The following is a 22,408-nucleotide window of genomic DNA, read 5'->3' as shown; positions in this document are numbered from 1 at the left end:
TAAAAAACATCAGTGTAGGGTATACCGGGCAGTGGCACCAAACCTTAAAAAAGCATCAGTGTAGGGTATACCGGGCAGTGGCACCAAACCTTAAAAAAACATCAGTGTAGGGTATACCGGGCAGTGGCACCAAACCTTAAAAAAGCATCAGTGTAGGGTATACCGGGCAGTGGCACCAAACCTTAAAAAAACATCAGTGTAGGGTATACCGGGCAGTGGCACCAAACCTTAAAAAAGCATCAGTGTAGGGTATACCGGGCAGTGGCACTTAACCTTAAAAAAACATCAGTGTAGGGTATACCGGGCAGTGGCACCAAACCTTAAAAAAACATCAGTGTAGGGTATACCGGGCAGTGGCACTTAACCTTAAAAAAACATCAGTGTAGGGTATACCGGGCAGTGGCACTTAACCTTAAAAAACATCAGTGTAGGGTATACCGGGCAGTGGCACCAAACCTTAAAAAAGCATCAGTGTAGGGTATACCGGGCAGTGGCACCAAACCTTAAAAAAACATCAGTGTAGGGTATACCGGGCAGTGGCACTTAACCTTAAAAAAACATCAGTGTAGGGTATACCGGGCAGTGGCACTTAACCTTAAAAAACATCAGTGTAGGGTATACCGGGCAGTGGCACCAAACCTTAAAAAAGCATCAGTGTAGGGTATACCGGGCAGTGGCACCAAACCTTAAAAAAACATCAGTGTAGGGTATACCGGGCAGTGGCACTTAACCTTAAAAAAACATCAGTGTAGGGTATACCGGGCAGTGGCACTTAACCTTAAAAAACATCAGTGTAGGGTATACCGGGCAGTGGCACCAAACCTTAAAAAAGCATCAGTGTAGGGTATACCGGGCAGTGGCACCAAACCTTAAAAAAACATCAGTGTAGGGTATACCGGGCAGTGGCACTTAACCTTAAAAAAACATCAGTGTAGGGTATACCGGGCAGTGGCACTTAACCTTAAAAAACATCAGTGTAGGGTATACCGGGCAGTGGCACCAAACCTTAAAAAAGCATCAGTGTAGGGTATACCGAGCAAATGTATACCGGTCAAATGTATACCGGTATGGCCCGATACTCCAGAAACACTGATGTTTCTTCTGATCTATCGTCAGTAAGTATTAAAATATCGAATAAATGTAATTATATCCACGAATAAATTCATATCAAATCGAATGTAATAAATATTTCGGACATTCACCAAAGCGACTATGTGATTGTCAACATTCACCGGTGAAAGTCAACAACCACCGATTTCTGTCATTTACCGTAACATATATACATTAATAAATTATTGATTGTAATTGAATGTATTATAAACTTTGTTTTAGTGATTTTCGGTATTTTCCTTCTGCTTTAATGATAAGTTAAATTCACTTTACTTGGTTATAACAGCATTCAATTTGTATAGGATAATTGTATTAGGAAAACAAAGCGTGTTAAAATTGAGGAGTTTTTCTTGATATTTTTCAGCTTCAGGCTCAAGTTTGAAATATTTCAGCTCGTTATTAGTCAAAAGTTTATGAAAGTTCATAAAAAAAGAAAAGGTTGGAAGGTTTGTGCAGTTATTTTGTTATCATGTTTACTATAAATAACAAAAAAAAGAAGGAATATGTTGGTGCGCCGCGCTTCAAAAATTTTCAGAAATATTTTTTGGTAAGCGTTCCGCAATTTGGCGAAAGCTGCAATCATAGCCCACAATCCAATCCTATTTTTTTTTATAAACTTTTACTTGATCATAAAAAAATAAAAAAAAATCAAGAAGGAAGTTTTTATTTAAGAAAATACCAAACAGGAGATCGGATCGGACTAAATTGGAAATTCGCACATGAAACGAGCCTTTCTAACGGTTCAAGATCCCACGGACGTGATCTCGATTCGTATTGCATCTCGTACTAATACGTACTCTTTAGTATGTATACTCTTTAAACTTAGAGTCCCCCAGAATCGCTTCTCCCACCATCCGTCAGTCCTGAGGGGGGAGGAGGGGCTAATCTAAAACAGAATTCATTACCGTAGTTCAATGATTACTTGTTTTAACCCTTCAAACTATTTATTTAAACCTTAATACTGAAGCATTTTTGTATTATTTTATAACAGTCGTTGAACAGCCGGCCCAATTTAGGGTTTACGACTACTAATGTTCAACTCCGTAGCCTTGTCATTTTGAACCCATTCCATAAGAAAATGGAACTCCTGGATCAAGTATTTGGGGGAAATTTAACTTCGTGGAGGACTTTTTGATGGAATTAACCCATATTTGCATTAAATGGAGAGGAAAACCAAGAAAATCTTCCACGATTAGCTTGACAGCAAGGGTACTCTAACCCATGATCCGTCTACCACTGAGGATATTTTATGTCAGCACTGTGGTCGGTGCGAGCTGGGTGTGGAATTCGAATCGACCAGCTATCGCTGGGATCGAACCAGGGTCACCTCATTAGGAGACGAGCGCTCTATCCCCTGAGCCACCACTGCTCAATACTGAAGCAATAAAAATTAATTGAAATATAATTAGATATTTAGCATTAGACTAAAATGCAAATTCTTCGGAAAAATTGCTTGATCTTTCATGCGTCGGCCACTACTATCACTAGTACAAAATGTTTCAAACATAAAATGCTACTCATTTTCAGTTTGATAAGATGAGCTTCTGAAAACTTGTTTAACTAAGGCAATCATCTGAATCACGCATTAGGCTTGTAACTTATACCGATTACTTTTGCTATAATTGCATAAAATGTATAAACCTACGAACTAAGGTAGACAACGTTAAAGAGCACAAAAATATTATTAAAAGCAGACAGCTGTTTCGGATGCTCAAAGGGCAACCTTCATCAGTGCAACAGAAAACAATAAGAAAACAGAGTAAATATATATAGAAAGATGACGTCACAAGAGGGTTTAGACAAACGGCCAATAGGAGGGAAGGGTGAATGGAAGACGACGAATAGGAAGCAAGGAACAAAAAGGGGGGGGGTAGTTAGGTTTTATCATAGATTTCCAAACAGGAGAAATATAAGGAACACTTGATAGGTCATTGACCAACAGTTTGGAATTTTTGAAAATATGATAAGACTCATAAAAATCTAAATCATATATTGAGGAACAATTTTGAATGACTTTAGAAGAGGAAAAATTAAAATTATGATTAGAGTCCCAACAATGTTGGGCAATAGATGAGCGTTTAAATTCTTGTTTTTTGACATAAGCTTCATGTTTCCTTGACACGGCACTTTAAGGCACGCTTAGTTTGGCCAATATATGAAAGGCCGCATTGGCAATTAATTTGGTATATACCCCAGTTATTTTGACTGTCAATGGGCTGTTTGAGATTAGAAAATTTTATCTTATTAATGGGACTGAAAATAATATTGAAATCAAACTTCATTAGGATGTTAGCAACTTGCCGACTTATTTTAGGAAAATAGGGTAAAATTACCAAATTGTTAGAAAATTCTTTGGAAGGTTTATCGGTAGGCGATTGTTTAGTTACGTTTTTATAAATATTATCAATAATGCTAGGGGAATAACCTCTGTCATGAGCAATGGCTTTGATGTAGTTTAATTCTGCATCAAGAAGATCAATATTGGAACAAATATTAACAGCACGGTGGACAAAAGACCGAAAAGAGGCAAGTTTTTGGTTGGGAGGGTGGGCGGATCTGTAATGAGGGGGAAGAGAAACAGCAAAAGGTTTACGAAAGACAGTAGTATGGAATGAATTATCATTCCGAGTCACAAGCACATCTAAGAAAGGAAGTTTTTGATCAGACTCTAATTCAAAGGTGAACTGAATGCAAGAATCAATGCTGTTCATAACATTAAGGATTTGATCTAAATTACAATTATTTTCCTCTAACAAAGCAAAACTGTCATCAACGTATCTTTTATAAAAGGGGGAAAGTTAAGATTTTGAATAGTTTATTTTCAAAATAATGCATATAGATGTCACTAAGTATAGGGCTCAAAGGATTTCCCATGGCAAGACCATTGGTCATACGGTAAAATTTGTTGTCAAACGCGAAAGTATTTTGTTGTAAACAAACACGGGTAAGGTTAACATATTCATTGACCTCATATTGGAAAAAATGATATTCCGAAAGTCTAAGTTTTAGGCATTCCAAAGCCCCCTCAACAGGAACATTAGTGAACAGTGATTTGACATCAAATGATAATGAATGTTTTTATGTATAAACCTAGTTTAAATATTCGTGAAAATATGGACATTTTCATTAAAAAAAACTAATTTTTTTGTTTTACGTCTGTTTTGCTATAAATTTAAAAATATTTCATTAAACTATACAAAATTTTCAGAGGAATTAAGAAATTATTGTTTTAAAACTTGAAAATTTTTTTTCTTAAATTGAGCAAAATATGACTATTTAAAAAAGTTATTTTATACTGCGTATGCGTAGAAAAAAAAATTCAAATATTTTTTTATGATTTTTTTAGTGTATCGTATTTGACAACAAATGAAAAAAGTCTGTTTTGAATATCTTAGAAATTTAAAAAGTTTCAAGCAATTCTCTAAGTAATTTTTGTGCTTTTTGAAAGAAAGCTTAAAATGATAAGGTGTTTTCGACAAATTTTACTTTGTATTATTAAACAAGATATATTAAAAATGTCACCTGCATTGTGGGGGATCATCCCTCATAAAAGAATATTTTCTTCCACCTGTTTTCCTTCCTTATACCATCACAGTTTGGTGACCGGATTATTATTGTAGGGTATTGAAATTTGTTAATAAATTTTGTCTTTTGGTACAAAATGGAATTTGTGGAACTTCCCTTATTATTTTAAGCCTTTTTTTCTTAAAAAAAATATTCATCTCAGACTTTTTTATTAGTTGCGAAATACAAGCCACTACAAAATTATGGGAAATTTTTTCGCACATGAGCAGCATAGAACTACTTTAAATAGTCATATCTTGCTCAGTTTTTAAGGAATGTTTTTAAAATTTTGTAACAATAATTTTGCAATTAATATTTAATTAATCCAAAAATATGTTTAATTTCATTAAACATTTTATAAATATTAAATATTTTATTTTATTAAGTTATAGCAAAAAAAAAAATAATTTTTTATACAAATGTCCATATTACCATAAGTATTTAAGTTAGATTTATGAAATTTTATACAATTACTGCAAATAACAACCAAAGTAATCGATACATGTTAATTGCTTGATTTTTTTGGCATTGGGTGTACAAAGATACTGTTTTCTTTCGTCATTTACTGTAGATCCTATGAAAGTTTTAAAGTTCATCGCGAAGCATGAAAAATCACATGAATTAATTAGAGTATAAAAAAATAATCTTATGTTAGTTTTTCTTGAGAAATGTAAACAAATGTTAAAAACTGTCTTTTTCATTATTCTAGGGTAATGTATTTAACATATTTCATTGTGACGTCATATGACTTTCAGTTTTGTGCGTGATTGCTCAATATGTTTTAATATAGATTTATAAATTGTTTTTCTTCTTTTATATAAAATTTTTTACACCTAACAATTTAAAAAAATTTTTGTTCTTTATTAAATTAAAAAATTTTGTTTGCTTAAAATATTTTGGATACATGAATTTCAAAAATGCCTTTTATGAACTGAAGAATTAAATATAAATATAAAAGTAATGGGTTTTAAGCATGCCTTTTTTTTAAAGGAAAGAAAACTCAACTTCTTGTTGTATTTTTTGCCATATTTTGATAATCTCTCTTTTTTTCATATGGAAAGTTGTTTTACACAAATGCAAAAAATATTAGACAAACATTTGAACAATTCTAAGGTCAGATTTGAGAAGTAACAGATTTAAAAAGGGTAAGTCATGAAATACCATATCAAAATATTACTTTTTTAAGTTTTGTATGAGTTAATTGGAAAATAATGAGTATCTAGGAGAGTCATGAGGCATTTCAATAATCAAATTAAATTAGAATTTTTTACACGATCATAAGTCATTGAAACTAATTTATTATAGTATTCTTTTCTATTCCTTCCTTTGATTTTTTGCTTGTTTCACAGATGTTAAATCTAAATATTCAAAATGCAATCCATTTCTCTACATTCCTAATATATTAAGTGACTATGCTTCTCATTTATCAGCTTTGTATTTTTCTTCTTTGTGGACTAATTCTAGGTAATTCTTTATAATAGTTATCAACGCTACTGGAATTTACACTGTTTCATGAATGATTTCAGAATGTTTTGTAAAAAATTTAAATGATTCGGTCCCAAAAGACATGATATGATAAGCGCATTATCTAATAAATGATATTTAGTTGCCGCATTTTATTTTGCGTCCTTATTTTTTTATTAAATAATAAATTTTATTTAATGACTTTTTAACTTATAATTTTCTTATCGATAAATAATGTTATTATACACAGGGTATCTGCGCACCTGGAAAGTCATGAATTTCGGTATTGAACAAAATTTGTCATGAAATGTCATGATTTTAACTATTTATCAAAAAAAATCATGGAAGTCAGAGATTTAAATCTCTCAAAAATCAAATTTTTAAAATGTAATTTACCCCCCTCCCCCGATTTCATGGTGTGCAGACTATCTGAATTTGTTACAAAATCCCCACTCACAGTCATATTTTATTAAAATATAAAATGTTTTTATCATGTTCTTTAAAAATTATGGTGTTCTTTCAAAAATTTCTAGAGAGAATTGTCTTTTAAACTTCTGTGATTTCAGAATTTTTGTTATTATTTATTTTTTTAATTTTATTAATTTCAAATTCTAGCTGAAGCAAGCTAGTCAATGGCGATTTTTTTTATTCAGAAAAATCAGGAGTATTTCTTTCCCTTCAGATGAACAAGAAAAATAACTTTAGAATATAATTCTGCAGAAAAAAAGAAAATAAATTATTTGCTTTTGTTCTTTTCTTCAGCTATTTTATTGCTTCCACTCTTTCCTTACTCTGTTTTTTGACTTTAAAATCTATAAATATGAAGATGCAGAGTACAACAGTTTTGGTTATACCTATCATTTCAATTAATGCTATTATAATATTTTTTTTAAATTTGTCTTTTTGTCGGAGAAAATAGTACTTTCGTTAAGTCATGAAAATGCTTGGAATTAGTCATGGAAAGTCATGAATTTGAAAATCTAAAATTTAGCAGATACACTGCATACTATTATGTCCATTTTTTGGATAAAAAAGAAACTTGCTTAAGCACAACTTATAGAAAAGATAAATTATTATTCTATTTGTATATTCTAATAAGCAATTTATTTATTTTGTAAAATCCCTACTGGATTATATTCAGCAAAATTTATCTCCCCAGTATTTATATTCGTGTCGAATATAAATATTGTTTGGGCAAGATAATTTTTAAAATGAATGAAACAATTAAATCGTACTTAAAAATTCAATGAAGTAGGTAAAATATCATTTTTAGGGGTAACATGCAAGTTTGTAATGCAAATAGGTCTAATTAAATATGTTCTTGATAATCATTTTCTTAATACCTATAGGGAGAAACTGAAGCTAGGAGCATGTATTACTTTGCAATATAGTGTTCTATCCTAAGATTTGTTAAGCACCCTTAAAGCTGTTATTATTATTTTGCTGAATATCATAAGAAATGCTGGAGGTTTAATAGAGATAAACAAAATTGACCAACTTAATTACTGGGGTATCCTTACGAAATCTGTCTTAGCGCCTTATTGAAAAATTATACATTGCCTGATTTTAAAGAAGAACTTGATGAGCTAATAATAAACTTGATGTAGAATTGCTACAAACTACTTACATTAAAGAAGAACTTGATGAGCTAATAATAAACTTGAAACAGAATTGCTACAGACTATTTACATTAAAGAAGAACATGATGAGCTAAACTTAAAACAGAATTGCTACAAACTACTTACATTAAAGAAGAACTTGATAAGCTAATAATAAACTTGAAACAGAATTGCTACAAACTACTTACATTAAAGAAGAACTTGATGAGCTAAACTTGAAACAGAATTGCTACAAACTACTTACATTAAAGAAGAACTTGATGAGCTAATAATAAACTTGATGCAGAATTGCTACAAACTACTTACATTAAAGAAGAACTTGATGAGTTAATAATAAACTTGAAACAGAATTGTTACAAACTACTTACATTAAAGAAGAACTTGTTGAGCTAATAATAAACTTGAAACAGAATTGCTACAAACTACTTATATTAAAGAAGAACTTGATGAGCTAAACTTGATGCAGAATTGCTACAAACTACTTACATTAAAGAAGAACTTGATGAGCTAATAATAAACTTGAAACAGAATTGCTACAAACTACTTACATTAAAGAAGAACTTGATGAGCTAATAATAAACTTGATGCAGAATTGCTACAAACTACTTACATTAAAGAAGAACTTGATGAACTAATAATAAACTTGAAACAGAATTGCTACAAACTACTTACATGAAAGATTCTAAAAGTAAATCTATTTTAAGTGTTATGTAAAAAAGCAGTTTTTGATACTTTTTCTTTTTTTAGTTATTTTACCTTAGCAATACGATACGCATGATTTTGAACGCATGATAAAGATTTGATGCCGAGAATCTCAATTTATTAGTGTCTGACTATTTTTGACGAGATTTGTTCTAATTTCAGGAGGCTGTCGCAGAGTCAGTTTCAACTGCTCCAGAAGTCCCTCAAAGCCAAGCATGTGAGCAACCTCTATCTCCTTTACCTGCTGCAATTGTAGATAGTGAATAACTTAATACTGCCTGGAGAAATACTTTCTGACAATTCACCTAAGAGTGATATATCCCTAGTGGAACAGCAGTGTGATTCATCTTCAGTTTCACATACAACTGAAAATGAAGACAAAGAAAATGTAGATGATCCAGCACAGAATAAAACTAAACGATCAAACAAACTAAAATATAGCTACAAAGAAGGAGTGTGTGTGATTCTTTTGATACTAATTGTCCATTGCAAATTGAAATCCTATGTTTATAAACCATGTGTTTCATTATAGATCAATTGAGTCCTGTAAATATCGAGGAGAAAAAACAAAATGATAGGGATTTTCTTCTTCAATTACAATGCCAGCCAATGTCCTTAATAAAACCACAGAACTTGCCATAGGTTTCATTAAAGATAGGTTTCATTAAAGATAAAGTATATTGTTTATTTTGTTTTGTTTTAGTGTTTTTTTTTCTACTAAAACATTTTTAATATTTTTGTTGTGTGAGCACAGGAATTTTGGAGCAAAAATTGCCATATCATTATATTTTACAGGGTTCCCACGGGTCAGGGAGAACAGGGAAAACCTGGAATTGTTAGGGTATTTTATTTTAACCCCAAAAATCAGGGAATAGTCAGGGAAAGATGCAATTTTTTTTACAAAAACCTGGAATATTCCTATATCATACCTGGAAAATAGCCTGTCTTAAAATTGTCATTAACAGTAATCAGTTATTGTGGTTCAACTTAAATAATTCTAATATCTATTGCAATTATTTGTTCTTAGAGGTTCTCATTTTAGTCAAACAGAAGTGTTCTTTTCCCCATTTAATATTATTTTACATAAAAAATCTAATATTTTACATTACAAATAAAAGAATCAAAGTTTTCTAATGAAAATATGGTCTCAATTTTCATTGAAATTTACCTGGAAAAGTAAGGGAATTTTTTTTCTGAAATAGAGTGGGAACCCTGATTTTATAACATCATATTCTGTAAAGTTTTAAATATCCAGGCTAAGAAGAATATACAGGGTAACTGTGCACCTGGATATCAGTATTGGACAAAATTTTTCATGATTTTACAATTAAAAAAAAAAAAGAAATATGGAAAGTCGTTGGTTTGAGGCGCTTTTAAAAGGGAATTTGCCTCATCCCATTTCAATTTCACAGTGTTCCGATGTTCTAAATTTATAGCAAAATCGCAGCCATATTCTATTGAAATATGTTAACCACTCGTAGTCATATTCTATTAAAATATGAAATGTTTTTATCCTGTTCTTTAAAAATTATGGTTTTCTTTCAAAAAATGAAAGAAATAACATCATTTTTAAGAGTTCTAGTTTAGGCTTTTTATATTACACTTATTTTAAAGAAGAAATAAAACAGCTTTAAATAACTACATATCTCTGACAGTATTTAGTTATTTGCTTTTGTATTTTTTTCAGCTATTTTATTGCTTCAAATCATAAATTTTCTAAATACTGTTTTTTAAAGTCATAGCCATTTTTTTTTCTATATGTCCATTGTATGGTCAAATGAAAGGAAAAGTTATGCACTTAATCGTGCACATTATTTAAATTTAGCTATTTAATTTTTCATTATAAATTTTGATACTCCATGTGTGTGTACATATGTTTAATATACAAAAGTAGGAATTAAAAAAATATTATTCCTCTAGTATTTAAGAAATATTTTTTGCCCTATGAAATATTTGGTGCAGTAAATTTTATCCTTATATGTACTGCTTAGTTTTGCTTTTAAAGATTATAATTTAAAGTTATAAAGATTCTAATTTTTTCTACATATTTAAGGGACATAAATTTACAATAAGTAATATGTCTGTTAAACTCTTTATTGAAAAATTCTGCATTATTGACAATACTGTTTTTAAGGTAGGATTTCAAGTACTTTTAATTGATATATTTTTTATTTTATAGGATCATATACTAACTTCCGAGATCACTTTTTGCCAACTTTCGCCCAAAGAGGAGTACCTAGAATGGTATGTTTTCAAACATATTTTGCTCATATTTCTGTTACTAATATTCTTGAAATCCTTTTTAAAAAATAAAAAAATTTGACTTTTTTTTAAATTTAAAAAATTAAGACAATTATGCAAACACGGTTGAAAAATACTCTTTTTAAATTAAATTACTTTTTTCTTCGCATACATATTAAGCTAATAAATTAACCCATATTTTACCACATTTAAAAAAAATTAATATTTTTTGATATAAAATTCTGTCACATACTAATGAAACATCAAGTAGAACATAACATTCAAAAAAATGTCGAAAACTTTAATGCATAGCTGCCAACTCTACTGGATTTTCCAGTAGATTCCTGGATTTTGCCAGTTTCTCCTGGTCTACTGGTTTAATAAAAATTTTCCTGGTTTTTGTACATTTTAGAAAATTCCCTAAAATTGAAGTTTCCTTAAAAAATCCCAATAGAAATAGAATTTTTGTGTAGATTGTTGCTTGCTTGAATATTTAATTAAGTGTCACTAATACATAATGAAGCGAGCATCATTTACAGAATTCACTTAACTATCTTTGATGAATTACATACTATTCAAAATTATGAATAAACATAATACATAACATTTCAAGTTCATTTAATGTGAAATCATAACTAGAAAATGTTGTGGTTTTTTTTTGTTGATAATTATAAAATTCCCCCAAATTCCCTTTGTGTAAAATATTTAGTATATTTTGCAACAATTATCATGAAATTTATATTTGAAATGGCAGAAAATATTTAGCGCAAAGTCCTAAATTACATTTTTGGCACACAGTTATAGATTTTATTACTCTATAGGTACTCTATTTTGGATGTTTCTAAAATAATTTTAAAGCATTACTAGTTGTGTCAACAGACAAAGCGCAATTTTCTCAAAATTGAAAAGATACATGCTAATGAATTTAAGTTAATCATATTTGAAGTGCCTTTTAAATTGGTATTCACTGGTTTAAGAGTAAATCAAATGCGGGTAATTTCCATCAAAAAGTCCACCACGGTTGAAAATTTCTCACAATACTTGATCCAGGAGTTCCCTTGTCTTCTGGATTAGGTTCAAAATTACAAGGCTGGGGAGTTGAACATTAATAGTCTTAAACCAAAAAATTGGGTCGGCTGTTCAACAAAATAAAATATTAAAAAAAAATATATATAAAATTGTTTTGGGGGTTGAGCCGTGACAGCTCAGGGGATAGAGCGTTCGCATTCCAATAAGGTAAACCTGGTTCGAATCTCAGCAATGGCTGGTCGATGCAAACTCTGCAGCAGCTTGCACCGACCACAGTACTGACTTAAAATATCCTCAGTGGTGGATGGATATTGGGTAAGAGACCCCTTGCTGTCAAGCTAACCGAAGGACGTTTTTGTGGTTTTTCTCTCCATGTAACATAAATGCGGGTCAGTTCCATCAAAAAGTCTTCAAGGAAAGCAAATTTCTCCCAATACTTGATCCAGGAGTTCCTTTGTCTTCACATAACCTCATAGATAGAAATCGCAGGGTGTCAAGTCCGGAGATCCTGGTGGCCAAGAGCAGAAAATATCGTCGGCATCTCCACTTCGGCTGATTCAATGCTTTGGAAGATGTTGATTTAAACATGTGCGAACCATCGTACTGAAGTGTGAGGGTGCTCCATCTTGCTGCAAAATGTAATCCATTGAATCAGTATCCAGCCGTGCCATTAACCCTACCTTAAGCATGTCAAGATAAACATTTGACGAAGCACTCACGGAAGGAAAAAGGACGGTGTGTTTATATGATGTGATCACCCAGAACTTTTGCTGAATCACGTTCATGTTCAATAACAGTGGAAGCGTTTCCCATACCCCACATTCGAATCACTATATTTATTTCGAATTACCCTGTATTTGATTGACAAAACATGTCAAAATATAATTAATAAGTTAATTTTGTGATCGTAAATATTTTTAAAAAAAAATATATGTATGCAACTTTTAAAAACATTTTAGAACTCTTACAATTCAGGAAGATTTCGAATGTATTTACATTTTTTCTTTAATTCTTATAGCTACTTTTCGTTTTCTTAAAAAAGTATCTAACACCGTTGATTTATAAAAACCTTGTATTTAGATTTCTTTGGACTTTAGTAGCATGATTAACTTGCAAGCAGTTTCCAGAAGGGAAATTTGAAATTGTTTGTAAATTTGGTTTTACAAATATAACTATAAAAGTTTTATTTTAATGGCAATAACTAGGCCATTTTTAAAAGTAACCAAATTTAGTCTTAGCTCTAGTAAAAGTCAGTTATTTATGTTGTATTTTCGGTAAAAGTTATTTCTTATAAAATCTTAATGCATTGTTGTAGATTTTTACAAAATGCCCTGTTTGTTTTTTTACCAAATCTGATATTTTTCACACATTTTATTTATTAAAAAATGGTATTTCATAACCAAGTTTAAAAAATGTGCCTATGAAGCATTCCTTTTTGTAGCTAAAATGTGTGGTTTGGAATAAATATTTTTCCAGAAGCGCCAGCAGAAGGGGAAGAGTTTTGAAATGGATTAATAAATGTATAGGGCTAAAAAGAACAAAAATTACCCTGAATAACTTTTTATCTAATTATTTAAAAAAAATTCCATTGAAAGATTCCATAATTTATTTTCAATTTCAGTTTACAGGATATTACTTACTTCTTAATAAATAATCTGCTGTCTCAAATCATCCCCAGTGATCTTTTCCTTTTTTTTCTTGTGCTTTTTTTCAATGAGTTTAATTATTTTAACATGAAGTTAAAATACAGCAAAAATAGTATGTCCCCCAGAACATTATTTCTTATCACTAATAAGAATTTTCCTCCATATGTTGCTTTTACTTAATGTGGAAAAATGAATCTCAGTTCTCAAATACCAAAAGATAAAAACAATTTTAGCTGTACCAAATTTCATTTGAAAACTTAAGTTTATATATTTAGATGCATCCTATATATACTAGGGAGCAAATTATACTAGAACAGTAATAATTTTTTTTCCAAGTTTCCCTGTGTGTATACTTACAATGTATCAGCATCAGTAAATTTTTTAATGTAATCTGTATCAATTATGAAAAACTTGAACAATTTATCCTGAAATCTAATTTATCTACACAATTCGCATTGAGGAATATGATTAAAAAAATCTTCGCATTTATAAGTTTTGCGTTGTTTACAAAGTAACATTTATAAGGTAGATGTTTGGATAATAAAGTGTTAATCCATATTCTTTTTTTATTTATTCCATAGCCTCATATACATGAGTTGGGCAGACTAGAGCGAATGCCTGTACTATCTGCCTACCGAGATCAGTTTTTGCCAACTCGGAGAGGTGTACCTAGAAAGGTATGTTCAAATATACTTTATGTATATAGATCCCATGATTTGTATGGCACATTAGAAATGCTGTATTGAAAATCAATTGACCTGTTTAGTAAATGTTGACTCTCTTCTTTTATGGTAACAATTTAGAAAGTTAGAGATAAATAAATAAGATAAAATATACATGCAGTAAGAGACTCTAAATCAGGAAGACCTGAAATCCTGAGCTACGTGAATTTCAAGATTCAACTAAAATAAAAGGAATTATTTTAAGGAGCAAAAACTTACTAATGTGTTCAAAAATAATCTTGATATAAATAGTGATTTAGGGATAATTAATACATTTTAATACAGGGATGGGATAACCTTGGCTGATAGGACGTTAGGCTCATGTCCGAGCGGTCACGAGTACGATCTCTACTGGCTGAAGATTTTCCGTGCTCAAACTGGTGACTGACGCATGCTAAATCTGCCGGGTCAAAAAGTCCAAGATCCCTTTACAAATCACACATCTATTGGTACTGGATTGGAGATTGATCGTGCTCTGGCTCAGATCAAAGTTACGATCTGCAGATGGATGGTGTGTGAGTGTATGTATTGTCTCCGGATCAGCCTCAGGGATATTTCTCAGACCGTCGCCAAAACCCGACGTAAATAAAAGTTCCATGCCGTACCATTTTACTACTTTTGAACCTTGATTCATGATTTTCCCTTATGTATTGTCATTTTTCAGTTACTCTCACAAATGATATAGTTATAACGTTCATAATACCTGTTTAGAATGTTTCTGAAACTAAAAGATCCACGCGTCTATCGTAACAAAATTATTCCCAACACTTGACTTATTTCGCTTTAGTTTTTGAGAAGAAAAACATTTACTCTTGTTGGATTTGTTTCATTTTGGGAAAAACACCTCAAAGATCACGTTTGATATCTAATTCTTCAGTTGATAAAAATGCAGAAACTTGTGGTGGGATGTCAGTTGAAAAAAATGGTAGCAGAAACTTAAGAAGTGTAAATGATACAGATGAAACAGAATCAAAAACATTTCGGAGCCTTTGAAACATTAAGAAACTTTCAGTATTCACACTAATCTACTGAATGTAGTCAAAATGCAAATTAATATAACTTCTAACATAACTAGAGAACAAAAATGAGATAATAATCCAATAGAAGTATCATTAAATATGTATTTACATGGAATTAGATAAATGAAAAAATAATAACCAGTAAGCTTAAAAAATACAGTACCTGGAAGAGGTGTTTCAGTAGTTGGCAAATTGAAAAGTTAACAAAAATTTTGATTTTCAGATGATAACGAAGTACCAAAACAAATGCTTTGATTCACAACCAGCTGAAATATATAATGTAAACCTCAATTAAAATTATACTCAGACCAGAGTCCATACAACTAAGTGTCCGGATACTTTTGGCCAGATAGTGTATTAACACACTTTATAGTCATAGTTGCAATGTGAGTTTTATAACATTGGATATGTTTTTAATGCAAGAGTTAAACGTCTTTTTTTTCTGTGAGTACTAAGCGGTTTCGGATCTTATTAGAAAAGTTAAATGAAATAAAAAGTGCTTTACAATTAAAAAATCTATGTTTTACCCAATGGACATCTCTAATAGAATCGCTCGAGGTAATTCGGTCATCTTATGAAATGTGTGCAAGCACTCTATAACTCATTGCAAAAGAAAAAGGGAAATTTGACCCAAAAACGTGCATATTCTTTACAAAGAAAAATCATGTCATATGATTTTATAGTTGGCATTATGTTTATGAAAAATTTAATGGTTAAAATTAAATTGCGGACCCGAAACTTAAAAAACAAAATATCCCGAACATTATTGATGCAGCTGCAATGATAAAGACCACAATCAACACCTTAAAAAGATTAAATACAAATACGTGATATAGGTTTATGGATCATTGCAGGGTAATTTATTGAAATTTTCTTAATAAATTAAAAAAAATCATACATTTTTCTCTGTTGGAAAATTGTAATAATCAATGTTATGAGTAATGCAATTGTAATAATCAATGAGCCTTTGTGCAAAAATATGTCTTTCAGAATGAGATTCTTGGTAAAAACACAAGTTTCGTTTAGATTTTTAAAACAAGAAATCGAAATAAATCATATTCAACTATTTCTTATTGTCTGGTGTGTTTTTGACAGCATTTATCTCCCCCCCCCCTCTTATTATTTTATCTAATAACACTGAGCACTCATTTAGAAAACAAGCAGTAAAAGATTTTCTTCTTCCCCGTGATATGATTCATATTTTTCACTGACATTGAAAATAAAATTAAGGAGAATAAAAATACATTATTATTAAAAGAGAAAAACAAAAATACTACATTTAATTATCAAAATAGATTAAGGAATTGTAAATTATGATCATGGGTGCCCCTCTTCAGTCCTGGGGACTGAAATCAGTGTTGAGAACTTCATCAATTAATCTCTTTTTTCCATTTGTTCTTTAAAGTAAAGTATCCTTTTTACCTTAAAAATGATACAAACATTTTCTATTTATTTTTGTAGTTAATTTTATTCAAAAATTACATTTTAATGAAAACATTGCTATTTTTTTATATTTATTTCGAAGGGATCTAGTAATAATGTCGCATCGCAATGAAAGGATGAAATTGATTGAACTTTAGTGCCTGCTTGCTTAAACAAAATTTGTACTATTGTTGTATCTAGATTTGTTTTAAGTTTTCATTTTCCCCTAGCGTTTTAGTTAATGACTAAGGTTAGGATTATTTAAGAGAAAATTATGGGGGATAAGGCATGAAATAAATAATGATGAAGCAAAAAAAAAGTAGATATATAAACAGCTTCATGCAAAAATTAGTGGTTATAAAATTAGTGCAATTATTAGTGGTTATCCAGTGATTGGTGCCAAAAGATCTACTAGGTTAACTATTATTTTTATCTTGTTTACTGTGAAAAAATGAATTAACAAAATGTAAAAAAAAAATCAAATTATTGATTTAATATTTGTGCCATTATTATGGAAAGATACATTTTGGAGTCAGGGAGCTATGAATTTATGAAAATTCTGGTAAACAACGCTAGATAGTGCTAATTGGTCAAAAAATAAGTTTAGTCTTGAAATTTTTTTAGAGTGGCTCCCATGATTATGCTGGAACAGTAACACCTTTTATGTATAAAAATTATATTGAATTATTCAGTAATATTTATAAATATATGTTGTAGTTTAATAATATTATGATGGAAATTAAGTGTTATTAGTTGTTACAATTGAAGTAGATTTTGTTGGTTTTAAAATGAAACAAAATTAAAAGTAAATGATACTTTGTCTTCATAATTCAGGATTTTATAAATGAATGATGCTTCTAATTATAATTATGGATGAATTATGCTGAAAATAAAATATTATTGAAAGAGTAGGATATTAATCAGAATAAAAAATTAATGTTTCGTAAAATGTTAACGTAAAGCCCAAATTGCCAGATTAAAGAATATTTTATCTATGTAATTTGTAATATTTTAAGTAAAATAATAAATTTTGGATATCTTTCTGAGTGTGTGGCTGTAAGTGCTAAGCCCCACAAGACATCTCTGACCACTGAAAAATCCATAATGCATACCTGCCAAGTCTCCTGAATTGTACGACTATATATTCTCAAATTCTTGTATTTTATGACCGTATATTCTCAACTTTCTCCGTATTTGTTGAAGAAATTTAAAAAAAAAAGTGGCAATAAAATATCTGCTGATGTCACAAATACTTCTCTTATTCCTTAACAGATACTTTAACAGATGGTGCTATTGCCAGTAATGTAGTATGTTGAGTGTTTACAGTTTAATTATAAATAATGGTTTTTAAAAAAATCTTCTTTAGATTAAGATTTATATACATATTTTTTACTTCGCGAAATTTAAGTGCTTATATTATTTCCAATTTTGAATTTCTCCTTTTAACTTACATGATTATGTTTGATGTATCAAAACTTCACTCGTAGGCTAAAAAATGTCGCTAGTAAAATCTTCGTTATTTTATTTCTCCAATGTTGGCAGGTATGAATGCAAGTAGGTATGAGATTCTTCACCAAGAAATGGGGAAGGAATAATGCATTGGTTATTAATTGTTTTAAACTATTACCAAGGTTCATTTCTTAGCCTTACACATTCAAGTATGTTGTCGGAAAAGAAAGTGAGGAATAATAAGACAAAACATTTCAGCAACCGTGCAATGGTTTTGAATTCTATGTAAATGTGTTTACCAAGTGTCTTTTAAAATTTATTGATTCTGCAAGGTTGCGTAATAAAAAGATGATTAATTTATATTAATAATTTTTATTTATTGAGAAAAGGATTAAATAAATAATTTTGTTTTTTAACGACTGATGATATATTATGAGTATTTTTTGCATAACAGTTATTTATTTATATATATTTATTTAATAAACATTGATAAACAAACAGAATCAGTAAATTTCAAAAACAATGTGTTGTTATATTGTACCATTAATGATGTTGGTGATTTAAATCGTGCAACCTAAAATATTTCTATACAATTCGCTTTAACCAGTGCATATTAATGTATTTTTGTAATTTATAAGTTTCGAACTCTAAAGAAGTATGAAAGAATGATAAATATGTATTATCAAAAAGTTTTGTTTCCTTCATTATTATTACTTCCTTATGAATTCAATATTTATGTGTAAATGTATTGTAAAAATATACACTTATTTGATGATTAAAACAGCAAAAAAAAATTGTTTTTTGTAGCTAAGAACGCACATTCTAGTGCCTACTCTCTTCCATGCTTTGTTAACTTATCAGGAAAACATTGTTTTAAAGAAAAGACTTAGCCAATGGGAAAGCAAACAGAATCTTGAATCAGTATCTAAATCTAAAGGTTAGTTGCTGCTATTTTTTTATTCTTTTGTTTTTAGAACTTCTATTATTCTTTACAAGTTTTTTTTAATTATTATAGTTTTATGTTTTTCTTTCAGAAACTATTTACCTTTAAAAACTTTCTTTATAGAAAATTTTAAATGCTTACATACCTTAAAAACCTATCTTTCAAAATATTTTTGCCATTTTGAAAATAAACCTGAAATGGACATTTCTCCAGTTGTTTTATAGAACAGTTGTTTCTCCACTCAATTAACTCGAACGACCAGTTAAATATTTTAGTGTTTTATGGCAGATCGGTTAGGACTATTGGAATAATTTTTACGTCAATAAAATTGTGGCACTCAAAAATTCTCTGATCAGTTTGTTTCTGATCATTCACTCATTCCCTACAATGAAAAAGGTTTCAAGCCTAAACTTACATAAATATAAATTAGATTTTGTATAGTTTAAACAAGAGATCCAAATATTTGTCAGTAGACTGAGCTAAACTGTTATTTTGTGCTAAAGCATACATTTGTTGACAAATATTTTATTGACCATGCACAACAATGATAATAATCATTCAAAATCAATATAAATAATCACACAATTCTTATTTGTATAATTATTTTTAAATAATATCTATTTGGATTTTTTTTTCAATATAAAGCATACAGGTTTTACGAAGAAAAAAAATAATCCCAAGTCTTTTTTTTTTCTTCCAAAGAAACTGATTCTAACCATTATTTTTAAGGCAGTGACTCAGTATTTCACAATCATTCAAACTCAATATAAATAATTACTCAATTCTTGTTTGTGTAATTATTTTTAAATAGCATCTATTTGGGTTTTCTTTTTTTACTGTTTTTTATTACATTTAAACACAACAAAATGGGTGTTCACAAATCTTAATTAAAATAATAAGAGAAAGTAAAAAAATAGTTGAATTTACTTGCACCCAGTTAACCAAAAAGGATATATAAAAAATTAATATATTTACTAAAAAAGCAAAATTAATGGATTATTGGTACTAGTTCATTTAGAAGGAAAGTAAAAAATTGCCTTATAATTTCTGCTTCCAATAATGGTCACTTAATTTTGGTAATACTTACTAGTTAAAATTTTAAAAAAATAAACTAAGTACTCTATAAACCAAAATTAATGAAAAATGGAACTAATTTGTTAAGGAGAAACAATATAAATAATCACACATCAATATAATCAAATGTTGCTTAATTAATTTTGGTAAGAGGTACCACTGCTGTTGTATTCATTGGCGTAGTTTGAATAAGTACCAAAGATACTAATATAGATACAATGTACAGGGTGGTTAAAATTAAACGCACAGTACTCAGAGGCTCACAGCTCTGGTTCTACTGGACAGATCCGAATGAAACTTAAAATATACGTTATGTAGAATATGAGCTCGAGGTTTTTGCAATAAAAAAAGTTGAAATTTTCGCCAAAAGTTTTAAAGTTCGACAAAAGTTCGACGAAATTTTCGGCAAAAATTTCAACTTTTTTTTTATTGCAAAAACCTCGAGCGCATGTTCTACATAACGTATATTTTAAATTTCATTCGGATCTGTCCAGTAGAACCGGAGCTATGAGCCTCTGAGTACTGTGCGTTTAATTTTAACCACCCTGTATTATATTAGTGCATTTGGTGCCTATTAAAACTGCATCAATTCAGGGTGGATTAAATCTAGGTAGCGTGGAAAGTTTTTTACGGTCCCTCAAAATAAATAAGTTCCGTAGAATATTGGTTTATTGTGGTAAATTTTAACTTTCATGAGTTGACTTCAAGCAACAGCATCATGCCAAGTGATGAATGGAATTAATCTTTAATTTGATGGGATGAGCTACTAAGAATTAGTTTTGCTTAATCTAATAACATAAAGCCACCTGAAATGGCAAAATATAATAATTAATCAAAAATATTGGAATTAATTTAGCTACATAATTGTGTTGGTATATATATTTTAGTTTTGTGCATGATTTTGTAGTGTTGTTCAGTACTAATATATTGGTTATTCTTTTTTTCACCACGTATGAAAGACAAACATTAAATTATTTATACAAAAATTATTCTTACAATAATTTTTAGTGGATAATAATAGATTATTTTTCCAAATTACTACAAAATTATAATTGTACCAATTATTTCAAAACTAAAATTGTTGTTTCAAATAAATCCAAATTCAATTAAAATTAGTTGTTACAAATTACTCCAAAATACCAAATCATATAGTTATTTGTTTTCTTATCTCACAATAATAAATAATTAATTATTTTTACAAAGATTTTAAAAAAAGTGGTTTTTTTTCTATTATCTAACCTATTATTTTTCTATTTATTTTAAAATTTATATCTTGCAAGCATGTATTTGAAAGAGCACAAATAAACTCATTCATAGATGTAACATATTTTCCTTATTTTCCAGATATTTTACTGAATTATAAAATGAACTTAAATGCCTTTAATCTAATGAATAATACAAATGTTAGTAAGTATATGATTTTATGCCTGCAAACTGTACTTGTCTATTTTTTTTTTAATATTTTTAAATTTTTCCATTTATTGTTTTTTTTTTACTCTTTTTAGAATTATCTAGTTAGAGTTCACTTTGTTTTTAATAATTTCACATTTATTTTGAGTATTCCATCTTTTAATTTTCGATGAAGTTTTATAAAAGCGGTATGCTTCGAGTTTTGGTCCTGTAAAGTACCCTTTTTCATTTTGATTCCTTTTCTATCCTTTGTTTTTAACATTTAGTCCCTGAAGACCCTGTTTTTTTTAAAAAAATTTGTATCAAATGACTACCTGATGCTGGTGCTCATTTTTTGTTTCGTTTCTTTTTTTTTGTCAAACATAGAATGAGGGATTTCTTCCACTTTTTTTTCCAATTTAGATGGGTTGGCGCTGATTAAGGGAATTTTTGCTAGACTAGTTTCTTGTGCAATTTGGTATTAATCTATCACAAAATTGTACAAAAATGCATTCTAACTTTTTCTTTTTGGTGGTAAAATTTTGCATGATTAAATCATAGTAGCATTATCAAATTCTAACTCATCCTATAAAAATATGTTTACAATGAGTTGCGGTGGCCCAAGTGTTAATTCATTATAGTTTTATAAAGATGACCAGTCTTCTAGCTGTATGAAAGATGTTGATTGACATTGGTTTGTACAGTTTACAAAAAGTTTATAGTAATAAAATTAAATTTTAATTAGGAATATAACTTAATTTTTATGTGCCTTTTTATGCTTATTTTTGCAAAAATTTGAATCGTTTTAATACAAAAGTATGATTTTCAGCCTTAATTATCAATTTTTTGAAGATCTTAATTAGTTGCAAGCCTGTGTTCATTCATTACTTTTATTTAGGTATATCTCTGTTGAAACATCTGATATCACTCATGGTGTGTAGCGTTTTTAAAAAGTGCTTAAAGGTGCTTATTTTCGATTTTCATTTTTCAAAACCTCTTGAGAGTGCTTTTTTAT

The 22,408-nt window shown here is 29.5% G+C and overlaps 1 protein-coding gene and 1 pseudogene across 1 annotated transcript in view; one reads left to right on the top strand and one right to left on the bottom strand.

The window, feature by feature from the left end:
• The window catches only part of LOC147812546 (uncharacterized), a 91,594-nt gene that overhangs the window by 57,446 nt on the left and 11,740 nt on the right, over positions 1–22,408 (top strand). The window contains 5 exon segments of the mRNA XM_087162347.1: positions 10,639–10,703; positions 13,957–14,052; positions 18,795–18,924; positions 21,349–21,411; positions 22,292–22,356. Coding sequence (XP_087018473.1) covers positions 10,639–10,703; positions 13,957–14,052; positions 18,795–18,924; positions 21,349–21,411; positions 22,292–22,356 — 419 coding nt within the window.
• Positions 3,216–4,061, bottom strand: LOC147812547 (uncharacterized; annotated as a pseudogene).

This window comes from Parasteatoda tepidariorum, chromosome 4 (genome assembly GCF_982258835.1).
Source record: "Parasteatoda tepidariorum strain Cologne lab strain chromosome 4, Ptep-v5.0, whole genome shotgun sequence".
Classification (NCBI taxonomy): domain Eukaryota; kingdom Metazoa; phylum Arthropoda; class Arachnida; order Araneae; family Theridiidae; genus Parasteatoda; species Parasteatoda tepidariorum.
The sequence above is the reverse complement of the archived record's forward strand: the minus strand, read 5'-3'. Positions and strand labels throughout refer to the sequence as shown.